The following is a 16,617-nucleotide window of genomic DNA, read 5'->3' as shown; positions in this document are numbered from 1 at the left end:
CTGCAGCACCCCACTAGTTACATCTTGCCGTGACTCAATGGCTCATTTATCTGAACTTTTAGCTTTCTGGTGCTCAGACAATTTTCTGTCAAAGCTAACAGATTTCCCCAAACCCATGTGATCATATTTTGTGCATCAACTTTTTGTATGTCAAATGCTGTAAGGAAGTCCAATTACACTACATCTACAGTCTTATCCACTTGCTACATAAAATGCAGAACAGAATAGAACAGCACAGGAACAGGCCTTTCAGCCACCAGGTCTATGCTGATCATATGTCATTCAGAACTAATCCCATCTGCCTGCACATGGTCCATATCCCTCTATTACTTACCTGTTCATGTCTCTGTCCAAATACCTCTTGAACTTTGCTCAAGTATCTGCTTCTACCTCTTCACCTGGCAACACTTTGCAGCACCTACCACTGTGTAAAAAACTTGCCTTGCACATCTCCTTTAAACATTTCCCTTTTCACATTAAACATTTACCCCCTAGTATTTGGCATTTCTACTCCAGCGAAAAGATTCCGAATTCTGAGGAAGGGTCAGTGGACCCGAAATGTTAACTCTGTTTTTTTTCTTCACAGATGCTGTCAGACCTGCTGAGCTTTTCCAGCAACTTCAGTTTTTTTCTTCCTGATTTACAGCATCCACAGTTCTTTCAGTTTTTAAAAGATTCCGAGTATCGACCTTATCCGTCCTCTCATAATTTTATATACTTCTGTCAGGTCACCCCTAAGCCGCTGATGCTCTAACAAAAACAATCCAAGTTTGTTCAACTTCTCCTTACAGCTAAAGTACTCCAATCCAGAAAACGTCCTGGTAAATCTCTTTTGCACCCTCTCCAAAACTTCCACATCCTTCCTACAGTGTGGCGACCAGAAAAGCATACAATACGCCATATGCAACCTAATTAAAGTCTTATATAGCTGCAATATGGCTTCTCAACTTTTATAATCAATGCCCTAACCAATGAAGGCAGACATGCTATACACCGTTTTTACTACCTTATCCACTTATGTTGCTACTTTCAGGGAGTTCTGGACTTGCACCGCAACAGCCCTCTGTATATCGATGCTCCTAAGGGGTCTCCCATTTATTGTATACTTTCCTCTTGTATTTGACCTCCCTTGCATTACCTCACACGTCTAGATTAAACATTTCTCCGCCAAATTTTCCAACTGATCTATATCCTGCTGTATCCTTTGATCACCTTCCTCAATAACCACAACATCACCAATTTTTGTTTTGTTTGCAAACTTACATCTTCAAAGAACTCTAGCAAATTAGTCAAACGTGATAAAACCATGCTGATTCTGAAGAATTGCGTTGCGACTTTCCAAATATCCTATTATTATTTGCTTAATAACAGATTTTAACAATTTCCTAATGCCAGACGTTAAACTAACTGAGCTACAGTTTCATACATACTGCCTGCTTTCCTTTTTTGAATAAGTGTATTATATTAGCATTTACCAATCCACTACAATCTTTCCCACATCTAAGGAATTTTAGAATATTATAACCAATGGATTCACCATCTCTGTTGCCATTTCAGTTAAGATTCTGGGATGTAGGCCATCAGGCCCTGGGTACTTGTGCACCTTCAATCCCAATAGCTTGCTTGGTACTTTTTCCCTGGTGATGATGATTGTTCCAAGTTTCTTCCTTTTTATTAACTCTGCATTACATGTTACCACTAAGATGGTATTAGTGTATTTCACCATGAAAACTGAGGCAAAATTTTGATTTAGTGTCTCTGCCATTTCTGTATTCCCCACTACTAACTCTCCAGTCTCATCCTCCACATTCACTTTAGCTACTCTCTTCCCTTTTATATACTTGTAGAAGCTTTTGCCACCTGTGCTAGTTTTCCTTCATATTCCATAGAATAGAATCCCAACAGTACAGATAGAGGCCATTTGACCCATCAAGTTAGCCCCATCCCTCCAAAGAGCATCTCATCCAGACACAGCCCACACCCTATCATAACTCCACGTTTTCCATGGCTAATCCACCTAGCCTGCACATCCCTGAACCTTACGGGGCAATTTAGCATGGCCAATCAACTTAAATCTGCATAGCTTCGGACTGTGGAAGGAAACCGGAGCACTGGCAGAAACCCACGCAAACATGGGAGGAGCATGCAAAACTTCACACAGATAGTTGCCCAAGGCTGGAATCGAATGCAGGTCATTGATGCAATGGGGCAGCTGTGCTAACCACTGAGCCACAATGCTACCTCCGTACCTTTGCTCTTTTTATTACTTTTTTTTAAAAAAACTCTTTGTTGATCTTTGAAAGTTTCCCAATATTTTAGCCTTCCACTGGCCCTTGCAAAATGGTATGTCTTAGTTTTTGTCTTTATGTTATTTTTAACTTCCTTGCTTAGCCATGGATGATTTCTACCCCCCTTACAATCTTTTTTCCTCTCTGGAATATATTTTAATTCGGAGGATTTGAATATCTCCTTAAACAGGTGCCACTGCTCATCAACTGTGCTACCTTTTAGTCTTCCTGCCAAGTCCACTAGGGCCAAATCTGTCCTCATACTGATGTTATTACCTTGTTTAACTCTAGAATTCCAGTACACGGCTCCAGTTTCTCATCCTCAAACTAAATTTGGAATTTGAGCGTGCCAAGATCACTCTTCCCTGATAAGATCCTTCACAATGGGATCATTCATTAATCTCACCTCATTACACAATACTAAGTCCAGAATAGCCTGCTCCCTGTTTGGTTCCCCAAACTGTTGCACTAAGAAACAGTCTCTAATACATTCAATGAACTCTCCTTCAAAGCTACATTTTTGATTAATCCAGTATATACACATATCAAAATCACCCATGACTATTGTTGGACCTTTCTTACATGCTCCAGTATTTCTTGACCTATAATGTGTGTTTGGGACCAAAACGTTATTCCTACCACATACTTCTTTCCCTTGCTATTTCTTATTTCTACCCAGACTGATTTTATGTCTTGATCTCCAATGCCCATATCATTTCTCACTGTAGCACTAATCTCTTCCTCTACCATCAAAGCTCTACTATTTCCTTGTCCTTCCTGACTATCTTTACAAAAAACTGAATGCTCTTGGATATTCAATTCCCAAACCTGGTCTCCCTGCAACCATGTCTCAGTAATCACCACCAAATCATAACTATTTGCCTCTATTTGCAATGTTAGTCAGTACCCTCTGCTGCTGTTCTATTTGATTGATTGATTGATTTATTGTCATGAGTACCGTCACAAATACAGTGAAAAGCTTTGTTTACGAGCAGTACAGACAGATCATAGTAAGCAAGGAGCTACAGATCAAAATGACTTAGATAGAGGTACAAGTTACACTGCACAAGGCATACACTAGATGAGATCACGTTAGCAGAATCAATCATTATTTGAGGCTACGAGGTCCATTCATCAGTCTAATAACAGCCGGGAAGAAGCTTTTTCTGAACTTGCTCGTGCGTGTGTTCAGGCTTCTGCCGACAGAAGAGGTTATAGAAGGTCGTTACTGGGGTGCAATGGGATATTAATGATGTTGGCTGCCTTCCCATGGATGGTTTGAGCAGAATGCCAGCAGCACAGCCTGTCCCGAAAGCCCTGGGCACACCTGCTCCCTACATCACTGCTGCAGACGTCAGATCAGTCTGCCTGGGAGTCAACCCAAAGAAAGCGATGGGCCCGGACGGTGTCCCCAGCCGAGCACTCAGATTCTGTGTGGACCAACTGGTGGAGGTAGTACCACTTATGCAGGGAATGAATGTTAAAGCAAGTGTATGGGTTCCCATTCAAGCAGCTGCTTTGTCTTGGGTGGTGCTGTGCTCCTTGTTCTTGGAGCTGCACTTTTCTAGGTAAGTGAAGGATACTCCATTACATTCCTGACTTATACATTTTAGATGATGAACAGGACCTTATGATGATGGAAGGTAATTGATGAAGCAGTGGCAGATGACTAAACCTCGTACACTAGCCTGAGTAATGCTGGCAGTGATGTGCTTGGGCTGCATTTATTAGTTTCCATAACCAACAACCATCTCCCTTTGTGCCATTTATGACTCTAAGCAGTGCAGTTGTTCAAAAGGTACTCTTAAAGGATACATTTTTACTTGTCAAAAAATACAGCCATGGACAAGAGGTAAGAGTCAATATTGAACTCTCGAAAAGGCGCAGAAAATAAAGCAAGGATCATGGCAAATGGGAAAGATGCAAAGAACAGTGAGGGGTGACAGAGTGGTCATAATATCTACAAAAATGTGGATATGTAAAGAAACATACAACACGTATCAAAATCAGCAGAAAAAATGTTCACAATTTTATGTGGAAAACGAGGGCACTCAGAAGAAACATGGTCTCCTTGAAAACTGATAACTGCGTTATCAACAAAAATAAAGAAATGGTGGACAGGCTGATTAATTTCTGTGGATGAGTATTAACAGATGCACAATACACATCCAAAGGAAATTATTACTGAATTAGGGACAGTATCTCAACCAAACTAGTGTACATGAGGTAACAGGAGTAGGGAAATTAATTGCAAGCAAGTGACGAGAATCATCAGAAAGTGATAAAACATTGGCAGAGCATTTCCATCTTGGATTTTTAAAAGAAGAAGGTAAGAATATTGTAGATGGTCTAATTACGGTCTTCCAAAGTTCTCTCATCCCTTTAGATTGAAAAGTCATCTATTCACCTCTATTATTTAAGAAAGGTGACAGGTTGGCCTAACACCTACAGTCAGAAAATTGTCAAAATCTATAATTAAGAATAGGGTGACTGAACAAATTGAAACCTTCCAGCTGTTCAGAGTAAGTCAGAAAGGGAAAAACATTAATTTTAATATTTTTACAAGAAATTAAAATTCAGAATAAAATTAAAGTTGTTCAAAATTTCCAATTATCTGTGCTTTTTCATCTTCTGAACAACATTAAACTCCCTCAATGACTCCGGTTTAACAGGAGGAGATGAATAAAAAAGGGAGAAAAGGCAGAGAAAATATTTAAAATATACAATACATTCTTGTTTGGTCAGAATTTTAATTTCAATAATATTGATTGTTGCCCATCTCTGAGAGACAACAATACATCCATAGACAAAGATACAGTGGAGACCCTTAGAGCTCTATAAAACCACAATTCATTTATTAAGTACTTAAATGAATAACACACACTTTTAACTAGTAGAGATATCTCAATCACTGTCTTTTCACTACCCTGGTTTCTGTAACTAAAACCAAACGTTATTATCCAGGAGAGTTCGCAGCTGGCCAGGCTGAAACTCTGTTCGATGCCTTCACCATGCCTCCTGACATGGGGTACTTCTTACACAATGCGAAGTGTTGTTGAATGAAGGGATTTCTTCCGGATCGTCATACACAAATCTCTGTGCCAAATGTGTGCCTTATTTCAAATTATGCATGTACGTGACCAATTCTGAATGCTTTGTCCAAATGCATATCTTATTTGGACTTATCCATGCACATGAGCAATCTCGAATGTTTTGTCCAAATGTATGTCTTATCTGATACAGCCAGCAGTTCCTGATTTCCTGCAGTTTTAACTCTTAGCAGATCTATCTGACTCAGCGTAATTCCATTCACAAAGCAGCCCATTGTTAGGCCTCTTATCAGTTCCTGTTATCTTCAGCCTTATCCAACATGATGATATTACTTTTTAAAATCTGTAAAGGGAAGGCCATCACTGGTGAATCTGATTGAATTTTTTGAACAAGTCACTAAAGCAATAGGCTAGGGAAATTTCTATGGAAGTTATTTATATGGACTTCCAGAAGAAGGTGATAAAATCTCTCATAAAAGTCTATGCTGTAGAAGATGAAACACGTGGAACTGAAGGAAAATCATTGACCTGGTTAGGGAATTGGATAAGAAGTAGGAGACAAAAAGTACGGATAAAGGGCAGGTACTTTAAATGGCAGGATGTGGATAGTGGTAACCCATAAGGACGTATCTTATGGCCTCAACTATTCACCATATTTATTAGCGAGTCAGGTGATGGGGTGAAAGCCACATTTACTAATGACACAAAGATAGATGCATGGTAAACAGTGTAGATAGAAGCATAATATTACAGTTATTGATAGCTTAAGTGAATATGCAAAATTGTGGAGAGTACGTTTTAATGTGGGAAAATTTTAAATCATCCACTTTGGAACTAAAATGGATAGAACAGGTGAACGGAAATACCAGGAACAGTGAAGGTCATAAAAGAGTCAGTATGTACGTACAAAGATCATAAAAATGCCATTAACATGTACAAAAACTTAAATGTCTAATGATATGCTTGCCTTTATACACCAGAACACAAGGGAAAGAAGTCAGTTATATACAGCACAGCTTAATCCACAGTTAGAGTACTGTGAGCACTTCTGGGCAATCCTCTTTAGGAAAGATATATTGGTGTTGGAAGGAGTGCAGCATTTACCAGAAATATTTATGGATTCCAAGAGTTCAGTTACGAGGAGAGAATAAACAAATTAGGGTACATTACCTGGGATTTAGATTTAATGAAGTATTCAAAATATTAAGAAGAAACGGGTGGAAAGTTATTTTATTGGTTGAGAAGAGTAGGATTAGGAGCACAGCCTGAAAATTAATGCCAAACCTTTCATCAGTGGAATGAGAAAACACTTATTCATGCAAAGGGGAGTATATGCTTGAAATTCTCATTTGCAAATGGCATTGAATTCTAGATAAGATTTTAACTTTGAAATTGAGATATGTAGATTTCTTTTTCTTATTAAGGGATGTGGGGCGAAGGCAGAACATGAAGAAATTGCAGATCAGTCATGATCTCTTTGAGTGGCAAAGCAGGCTCTAGGAGCTAAATGAACTGCTCTTGATCCTGTATTCCTAAGGTGAAGCTAGATAAAATTGAGGGTGAAGGGAATGGAAGAATATGCAGGAAAGTTCAGATAAAGTAAGCTGAGAAGAGGTTCATGTTTGTTATGGACACACAATGACTTAGATATGAATGCTGAAGTTATAATTAGTAAGTTTGCAAATGACACGAAAATTGGGATGTTGTTGATAGTGAGGAGGGTAGTCTCAGGCTACAGTCCGATATTGATTAGCTAGTAAACTGGGCAAGGTAATGGGCAGCTGGAATTTACTCCTGTTAAGTGGGAGTATTGCATTTTGGGAGGTATAATTAGGGAAGGATATCCACAAGGAAAGGTGGGTCCCTAGGGAGTACTGAGGAATAAAGGAACCTTGGTGTACAAGTCCATGGATCACTGAAGGTGACAGGGTGATGAAGAAGGCATATGGGATGCTTGCCTTCACTATCCAAGGCATAAAATATAAGGGCAAGGAACAGTTGTTACAACTTTATAAACATTGGTTAGGCCACACTATCAAAGGAACATGATTGCACTGGAGAAGGTGCAGAGGAGATTTACCAGGATGTTGCCTGGGATGAAAGTCTTAGTTTTGAGGAGAGATTGGGTAGGCTGGGTTTGCTGGAGCAGAGGAGGCTGAGGGGGAATCTGATTGAGGTATGCAACATTATGAGAGGCATAGACATGGTAGATCATGAGAATCGTTTCCACATGGCAAACCGTCTAAGACGTGATGGCAGAAGTTTAAGGTGAGGAGTAAATAGTCTAGAGGAGATTTGTTAAAATTTCCAGAAATATGGAATGAGCTGCCTGAAAGGCTGGTGAAGGTAGGTACCCTCACAACATTCAAGAAGCATCTGGGTGAGCAAGGGCATAGTAGGCTATGGATCAAGTGGAGGTAAATGGGCTTAGTGTACTTTGGTGTCTATTGATTGGCAGGGACATGGTTGGCTGAAGGGCCTGTTTCTATGCTGTATGACTCTATAACAAAGAATTACTCAGCCTATAGCTGCACTGGATGCAGTATCATGAAAGACTGCATCAAATAATCACTAAGAATTGGTGCTTAAAGCAGAAAGTGCTGGAAAAACTCAGCAGGTCAGGCAGTATCTGTGGAGAAAGAAATGACAGTTAGTGTTTTGAGTCCAATATAACTCTTCTTCAGAACTACATCTGGAACCCTCTGAAATTGCCCCTTAAAGTCACAGGGTTCAAAGGGTTCTGCTTCATTTAAACTTAACGGTTATGCAGGAAAATGTTGAAGGATTTAATATTTACACTAACTCCTCAGTAACTTCAGGCTGAACTCTACCAAAATTCCGCTAAGTATACAATTTCAGAGAGTTTCATGGAAGCTTTCTCTCTATGAACTCTCGTATATTATCTCATACAATTTCACTTCATTATTGGTAAGCACCAGGCCTCTATGTTGCAGCTATCACACTATATTACACTTAACTGCGCCACTGATGTATTTGTCACTGCTGGGACTTTGAGGGATCTCCAGTGCCAGATCAATCACTGCCAGTCACTTACAGACCTCACAGTACACATGGTAAGAGGGAAACAACAAACAAAACCTTCCGAGGGCAATTACAAGACACTTCCATGGAATTAGAATCTCACATCCATAAGAGTATTGCTACTTTACATCATCACTGACTAATCGACTGCCATTGTAACCACAGCTACATGAATAAGCTACAAAAGCAACCAGCCCTTAGTGCCATACCACATTGGAGCCCTGTCTGAAGGAGTGTTCTTTGACACTCAGTGTATAACAACATCCTGTCATTGCACAAGGTGGGAACAACATACATTGGAAAACCTTCAAACAGTTGAATATGTTAACTGTTGCTATTGGTTAATAAAAAGTTAAGAAAAAGTAAACCAAAAAGGGCTGTAATACAACAAAGAATTGGGGATACCGAGACTCAAACAAAATCAAGAAATTGCTGGAGAAACTCAGGTCTGGCAACATCTGAGAAAAGAATGCTAGTTAACAAGTCGAGTGACCTTTCCTCAGAACACGTCTTCAGTTCTGAAGAAAGGTCACTGGACTCAATATGCTGACTCTGCTTTCTCTTCACAGCTGCTGCCAGAGCTGCTCAGTTTCTCCAGCAATTTCTGTTCCAGTTTTTAAAAGAAATATCTGCATTTGCATCTGAGAATAAAGAGGTGCTGTTTGCCTTTCGAACACAACAAATCTACAGTCAATGAATCATCACTTCAGCAAGTCACATTTATTGGAAGCAGGTGACAATTAAATCCGGTCTGACTTGTTGCACCCGATACAGCAGTGCTCCATCGTGCTGAAAGTCATGTTCCTCCTACTCAACCTCATCTTCCTCCTTGGAAGACTTCTTGCTCTCCCAGATTTTCACATCCCCTCTTTATCTGCTCCAGTTGTGCAGAGCACAGCATGCAAGGATTACGTGGCTCATATGTACACACAGACTGTTGCAAGCATCAGAGCTTCCATCTTCAGCAGGCCTATTGTCTGCTCCAGGGTGGTGCTAGTGTAAGAATTTACAATCAGCCTCCATCAGGGAGATGCATGATGGTCTCATTTGGTATGGTTTCAGAAGGTGATCCTCGCCCTCCGTGACCATTCTTGTCATGCATCCACCCCTTGAGATGAAGCAGGGTCATGGCAGCTCCTAGGTAACTAGCACAGACTTCTGGCATTGATGATCACGGGGCGCTTGTACATTGATGGATTGGAAGCCTTCTGTATTGATAAAGTCAGCACATTGTGATACAGTGCTCTCAACGTAGCATGTGTATAATCTATAATGTAAATACTGCACCTAAGGGAAGCCTGCTATGTTGCCAAAGCCTACTTCCTGGACTTCATCATGGTGGGAGCATAGATGAAGCGGATGATTGGACACAAATTGTTTCTGTAACTGCCTTGATATATGTGTAAATACAGGATTGAGAGATCACACACAGCTCCCCAGTGGATAATTAGAAACAGCCATAGCCAACACCTTCTGCCATGACCCGGCCAAGACCAGCCCACCAGATTTGACAGCACACCCCTTTTGGCCTAACACTGTCCTTCCACTTGCCAGACCCAACACAAGAGGTGACATCTCTTTCTCTCTCTCTCTCTCTCACACACACGCACGCACGCACGCACATACACATGAATTATTTACCCAAGATGTTTGTGTATTTGCAGAAAACTGACTTCAGTTTAAAACATAGACAGATTCTAAGCAAAACCTCACAGCTAAAATGCATTGACTGACCTGAGATGTCACCTTTTATGTACATTGATAAAACCTTTAATTATCTCAGGACAATGTCTTGAAAGAAATCTGGATTTCACATTTTACTCAGTAGTCTCCTGCTTAACTGATTAAAGATTCAACAAGAGGTAGCCAGTTTTATAGTTGCTACCTTCTGCTTATAAATTCTGTGTCTTAAGCCCAGACACCTGACATTCTATACCCACTCCTACCTTACAAACTTGCTCTTTCGTAGGAACTGTCAAAGTAGCTGGTTGAGCCGCTATACAAAACAATGGTTAGGCCAAAGCTGGAGTACTGTGTGGAGTTCAGGTTGCCATGCTACAGGAAGGATGTGATTTGACTGGAGTGGGTGCAGAGGACATTCACCAGGATGTTAGTAATAATGGAGCATTTTAACTGTGAGAGAGGCTGGATAGACTTGGGTTACTTTCTTCAGAGTAGTGAAGGTTAAGAGGGGGCCTGATTGAGGTGTGTAAAATTATGAGGGGCATGGGCAGAGCAGATAGACAGCAGCTGTACCCCTTAGTCGAAGGGTCAATAATGAGGAGGTATAATTTTAAACGTGAAAGGCAGGAGGTTTTCAGAGAATTTAAGGAAAACTTTTTTTTTGCACCCAGAGGGTAGTGGCAGAATAGCTCACAACCTTCAAAAAAAATACTTAGATGAGCACTTGAAATGACATAACATTCAAGGCTATGGCCCAAGTGTGGAAAATGGGATTAATGTATATAGGGCCCCTTCTGTGGGGCTTTATGAGCCTATCACAGACCAATGCATACTTACTGCTGTGGAAAGGGATGTGGCTTCAATAATGATCCTCTTCCCTGCTGGCTGTGAGAATTCCTGGACAGGTCTCTTGTATTTGGTAACAGGAGGCTCCTGTGCAGGGATCTCTAGAGAAGAAGTAATCTAAATGTACCTGTTTACTTTCTTTGTCTGATCCAGGATCAGGAAAAAAAGTTTCTGGCTGTGATTGAAATTTCTAGGCCAGAGTATATAACTGGTTATACTGATAACTCAGTAAAGCATTTAAATTTATGTTGTGACCAATGAAGTTGTGAGAGAGAAACAGTGCACTCCTTCAACCTCAATATAATCCCTCCTGAATTCTGCTGGCTCTCTGTTTAATTGTGCACAATTATCACAACATGCAAACCAAGCAAATCATAAGTAAATTTGATTTAGTTTGCTAATTGCAAAATAACAAACAGTTACCCAGCAAAAGAAAACTAGACAAAACGTTATTCTGGGATTGTCCATCTCATTAAAAGTAGCTTAATAATTACATGGTCCCACTGAAATGTACTGTTGCTTTTTCATAAAGTCATAGTCTTCATAGCACGGAATGCGATTTAACCCTTTGTGTCGATGCCAGTTCTCTGTGCAGCAACCAACCAGCTCCGTTTTCCTACTCCATCCCCTCAGCAGTACAAATTTAGTTTGCACAAACACCCATCCAATTTGAAGTCTATTACCATCACACCTCAACTTTCAAAAACAACAAATTCCAGGTCATCATCACTGGCTGTCCGAAAAACATTCTTCCTAACATTCCCTTACACCTTTTGCCAGAGCCTAAAATCTGTGTTCCCCAATTATTTTTGTTTCAGCATTTTTGTCCATCTTACCTAAATGCATACTAATCTTGAACACCCCTATCAAATTGCCCTCAACCTCATTTGCTCCAAAAATAACAATCCCTGCTTCATCAACCTAACCTTATACAAAGGTTTCTCATCCATCGAGGGTCATCCTCCTCAAGGTTTAGGAAGAATTTGTACCATATCATACCAAACTTGACTCACTAAATGACCTACCTCACCCCATGATGTCTCTCTCATCCGAATCTACTGAGTCTTCTCACATGCCATTCCAGGAACAACTCAGTGGTTATCTACCAAAAGACCAGCATCGCCTGTGCCATGTTTAAAGAGCCAATTTACACCCAAATCATCACTGGTCTTCAAAAGCTGCCCTGCTCAGTGATGGACATTTGTCTACAGATTTCAGAGAAGAGAAAGATGGTGCCACAACTCTCTGACAGAGACCTGGAGGCTCTGGTCGAAGGTGTAATGCAGAGATAGGGTGTCTCCTTCTATTACCTAGTCAGAAACTCACTTTGCCACTTGGCAGATGCACAAGAGGTGCAGAGAGTTGCTCCTGATGTCAAGATAGGCCTAGCCAAATTTCTCACCTGACTCTGTCACAAATTTCACCGTAGTCCATGTTATTCAGGCTCCTTTAAAATTCCACCTACAGCTTTGTGGATATTATATTAAGGCTGCTCAAATGGTTAAATTTTATCACAGTCTGCAGGGAAGGAGTTCAAGGTAAGGTCAACCGGCTATTGCAATGATTGATAATTTGATGGTGAAATAGACACATTTTGGGGTGACAGCGAATAACAGATTTTATTATAAGTCTGAAAGCTTGAACTCAAAAAGGTTCATGAGTGAAGACAAGGTGAAGGACACCCGGAACATATTAGCATGTAAATATTCTGGATATCATCATGTTTAATTCAGTAGAGAAATCTCAGACAAAGAAATATCCTTTTTCCATGTCTTAAGACAGTTTGTGCTCACTAGAGTAAGATACATTAGTATTTGAATTAAACACTTGGACCTAGAAATTTGCCCATATAACATCTGCTTTTCAGACATCTACAGGCTTGCTAATCTTCCAATACGTTGTGCAGTTAAGATCATGTACATCAATAACTGCAAAGTAGACTGCCACCATATTGATGCTGACAAAATGACTGACCTTACAGTTCATGCTGACGTAGGCATTAGGCTGCTTGCTTATTCAAGTTAGTAACCTGACTCTTTGACTCTCCCTCTGTAAAACTGGGCTGAACTGAATGTAGCTGGCATTGAGCCCAATGTGTTTCAAAAACCCTAGTCACAAATCTGTGGCAAATTTAATGATCTGATACCTATGTATCAGGTATACCTTGAGAAGGTTTGTATGAGATACCTTCCTGAACCACAAAAGTCCATTTGGCGTAGGTACATCCACAGTTTTTAGGGAAGGAATTCCAGGATTTTGACCTAGCAACAGTGAAGGAAAGGATTTCCAATGAGTGGTTTGGAAAGGAACTTTCAGATGATGTCGTCATGTGCTACGTTGCCCTTGTTATTCAAGCAGTCATGCGAATGAAAAGTTCTGTCAAAGAAATCTGGGTGAATTTCTGCCAAGCTTCTTCTGATGTTATACATTGCTATCGCTGTGTGTCAGTGATGAAGGGAGATAATGTTTGTGGATTCAGTGCCAATATAGCAGGCCTCTTTGGCTTGGCTGGTATCAGGTTTGTTGAGTGTTGTTACAGCTACAATCATGCAGGCACATGGGGTCCATCACACTTCTGACTCTTGCCTTGTGAATGGTGGATTGGCTGAAACATTGGTCGTGGTCAATTTACTTGTCTGATTCCATAACAGTACCAGGAGGAGCAGTTGACGTTGAAGTCTCTGATAAGACACCATTGGCTTAAGTTGAAGCTTAAGGGACTGAAAATAAATTATTAACGTTGTTAGGAAATTGGCTAAGAAGTAGGAGGTACAAAGTTAGGATAATCGGCAGGTAATGTAATTGACAGACTGTGACCAGAGGTACTCAAATTATTCACTGTATTTATTAATGAGATAGATGATGGGATAGAAAGACACATATTCACATTTGCCAATGGTACAGTGTGATAACTCAAACACTGATCTAGCTGCTTTCCTGAAGAGCCTCCAAAACAGTTATACTTGGTGATCCCTGAGCAAACTCATTTGCAAAGGTTCCAGCGACAATTGCCTGTGTTCAATAATGTCAGGACATGGACTAAAAGACACCTTGAACATTTCATACCTTGTTCTTTTTTTCTTCAAGAACTAACCATTATTTGGCCAAAGTATTCTTTTCAAAATTGATCTCTGCAGAAAAAGTTCTATTTTTTATTTTAATTATTGCGTATGTGTTTGCTCAGGGATTATTTAGAAGGGTGACTATTTATATAATAAAAATAAAACAAAGAACTGATGCTGGAGGTCTGAAAGAAAACCAGAAATTGCTGGATGAACTGAGCAAGTCAGGCAGCATCTATGGGCTGAAACCACAGTCAACGTTTTGAGTCACTGGAAAGTATTCATACTTTCCTACTTGAAACTGTGTTGATCCACTTTGCATTTTTAGTGAATACTCAGTTTATAAAAATGTCAATTTTGTTGTTTATTAAAGAAATCCGGTTGATAGATCTCTTTAATCAAAACCAAACAGAGACAAACTATTTACCAGTAAATGGTAAAACATTTAAATTTATGTTGCGACTAGTGAAGTTGTGGGACTAGGGGGTGACTGTACATTCCTTCAACTTCATGCATAACACTAAAAACTGGAGCCAGATCTTTCAGAAGTGAAATTAGGCAACATTTCTTCATACAAAGGAGGGAAAAAATTGGAATTCTTTTCTACAAACATTAGATCAATTTAATGTAAATATAAAATTTGTTATAAATATAATTTAATATAAATAGATAAATATAAAACCGAGATTTTTATTAAGTAAACATAAGAGACATGGGACAAACACGAGAAAAGAATTTATTTACTGGTCAGTCATGATCTTAGGGAACCGTGGGACAGGCTCAGAGTTGAAAGGTTCACTCCTGTTCTTACCTTTCTTTTTTACCTCTGCATGACTCGCTGGTCAAGAAATGGGGATAAAATCAGAAAGAAAAAGCATCCAGTCACCAAATTAGGTAGCCCAGAAACTTATTTTAAGAAACAATCCATTATTTGATCTTACCTTGTTTGATATTTGGAGGCGACAGAGATTCCATTTCAGATTTGATTGTAGTCACTTCTGATTCTGTTGTTGTTTCAAATTCCTCATCAAAAGGATAAGACTCAAATGATTGACTGTACGATTGACCAGTCTCATTTCCATCAGTATAGGATGTAAAGAATTCGTCAGTATATTTCACCATACTGCTACTGCAGCTGTGACAAGATACACAGGAGTCATCTTCAGCAGAGCTGATCACAAACTGCCTTTCACCATTTTCTGCTATGTTTGCCATGGGTAACAGGAGAAGCAACTGAAAAACAAACAGATAAAACTGACTTATAAAAGTGACCATAAAGCAGCTTCCCTAATGGCCTGCTTGTTAGAAATAAAATCTTGTGCAGCTGTCAGCATTAATGCATACAGTTGCAGGCAGGTCCAAGAAGGGTTGTTGTAGCACAATTTAGTGTCCTTACCCCTGGACCATGAGACCCAGGTTCAAATCCCACCTGCTCCAGAGGTGAGTAAGAACATCACTGAACAGGTTGATTAGAAAAATGGACTAATAAAAAAAGACAGACTGGTCCAAGAGGGTTCTTGTGTTGCAGTTGTAGTGTCCCTACCTCTCAGGCAAGAGGCTTGGCTTCTATTCCTATCTGCTCCAGAGGTGAGCAATAACATTACTGAACAGGTTGATTAGAAAATAGCTAGACAGTCCCAATCAGTAACATATGCTGAGTGAGCTGATCTCAGATGCGATGTTACTTACTTTCCTTCCTTCCCTAGCCTTCAAAGAAAAAGGGGAAAATCAGTCTGAGTCTACCTTCCCAAGTGACTCCTGTTGGAAAAAGCATTACTGTCAAGGAAGGACAAGATCAGATTCAGCTGTCACATCTTCTTGTGGTTAAACCATCTGCTAACACTCACTACCTGAGCCCATCCACAAAGATTGATCACTTCGACAAGGCAACAATAAAGTTCCTGATTCTCACAGAACTGAATTATATTAGGACTACTTATTTGGTCTAAAGGTACTGGTCAGGATATCAATCATACTAAATGTGATACGCCTTTATTAAATTCTAAGGAACAGCACATACTTACAATGATACTGGTTACTTAGAAGTCCCGCAAGCAAGGGTCTCATTCAGATGATGAATCTGTTGACAGATCTCCCAACACATCTTTGGAGCAACTTATCAAACTGTTCTACCCGCTGTAGTGGTGAGTCATTTTCAAAGTCTTTCTTTATACCATTTTCGTAATATGACAGTGCACCATATAATGTAATATTTGTCTCTGGCCTGTTTAATTAATTTTTAGTTATATTACAGTCTGTTCGAAGTTGTACTGTCTGGGTCTCAATTCCAGGGCTATATCTGAATCAACAAAGACAATTGTTTGGATTCTTATCTCAAAGAACGTTGTCAATCTCAACTTCTGGAATGAAGGAATCATTTTTTATGGTCACACAAACAATGTTACCTCAATTCCACCAGAGCTTCAGCATTGTTTAAAAATCACTTTTCAGACTTTGGCAAGTCTGTGTCGTGACCAAACCCCCATCCTGCCTTGCTGTTTCCAAACCCACAATGCAGTTCTTCAGAGATAGTAGGAACTGCAGATGCTGGAGAATCCAAGACAACAAGGTGCAGGGCTGGATGAACACAGCAGGCCAAGCAGCATCATAGGAGCAGAGAGGCTGACGTTTCGGGCCTAGACCCTT

The 16,617-nt window shown here is 40.0% G+C and overlaps 1 protein-coding gene across 3 annotated transcripts in view; it reads right to left on the bottom strand.

The window, feature by feature from the left end:
* LOC109938224 (uncharacterized protein C8orf48 homolog) overlaps positions 1–16,617 on the bottom strand; it is a 91,224-nt gene that overhangs the window by 65,563 nt on the left and 9,044 nt on the right. For 2 of the 3 annotated variants that reach the window (XM_048605214.1, XM_048605215.1), the window contains exon 2: positions 14,913–15,204. In XM_048605214.1, the coding sequence (XP_048461171.1) occupies positions 14,913–15,186 (274 nt within the window). In that variant the 5' untranslated portion in view covers positions 15,187–15,204. Of the gene's footprint in view, positions 1–14,912; positions 15,205–15,995; positions 16,064–16,617 lie in introns of those variants that run through there. The other variant, XM_048605216.1, reaches the window with a different exon arrangement.

The sequence above is a fragment of the Rhincodon typus genome, chromosome 14 (assembly GCF_021869965.1).
Source record: "Rhincodon typus isolate 14 chromosome 14, sRhiTyp1.1, whole genome shotgun sequence".
NCBI classification, from domain to species: domain Eukaryota; kingdom Metazoa; phylum Chordata; class Chondrichthyes; order Orectolobiformes; family Rhincodontidae; genus Rhincodon; species Rhincodon typus.
This window is presented reverse-complemented; position numbering and strand designations above follow the sequence as displayed.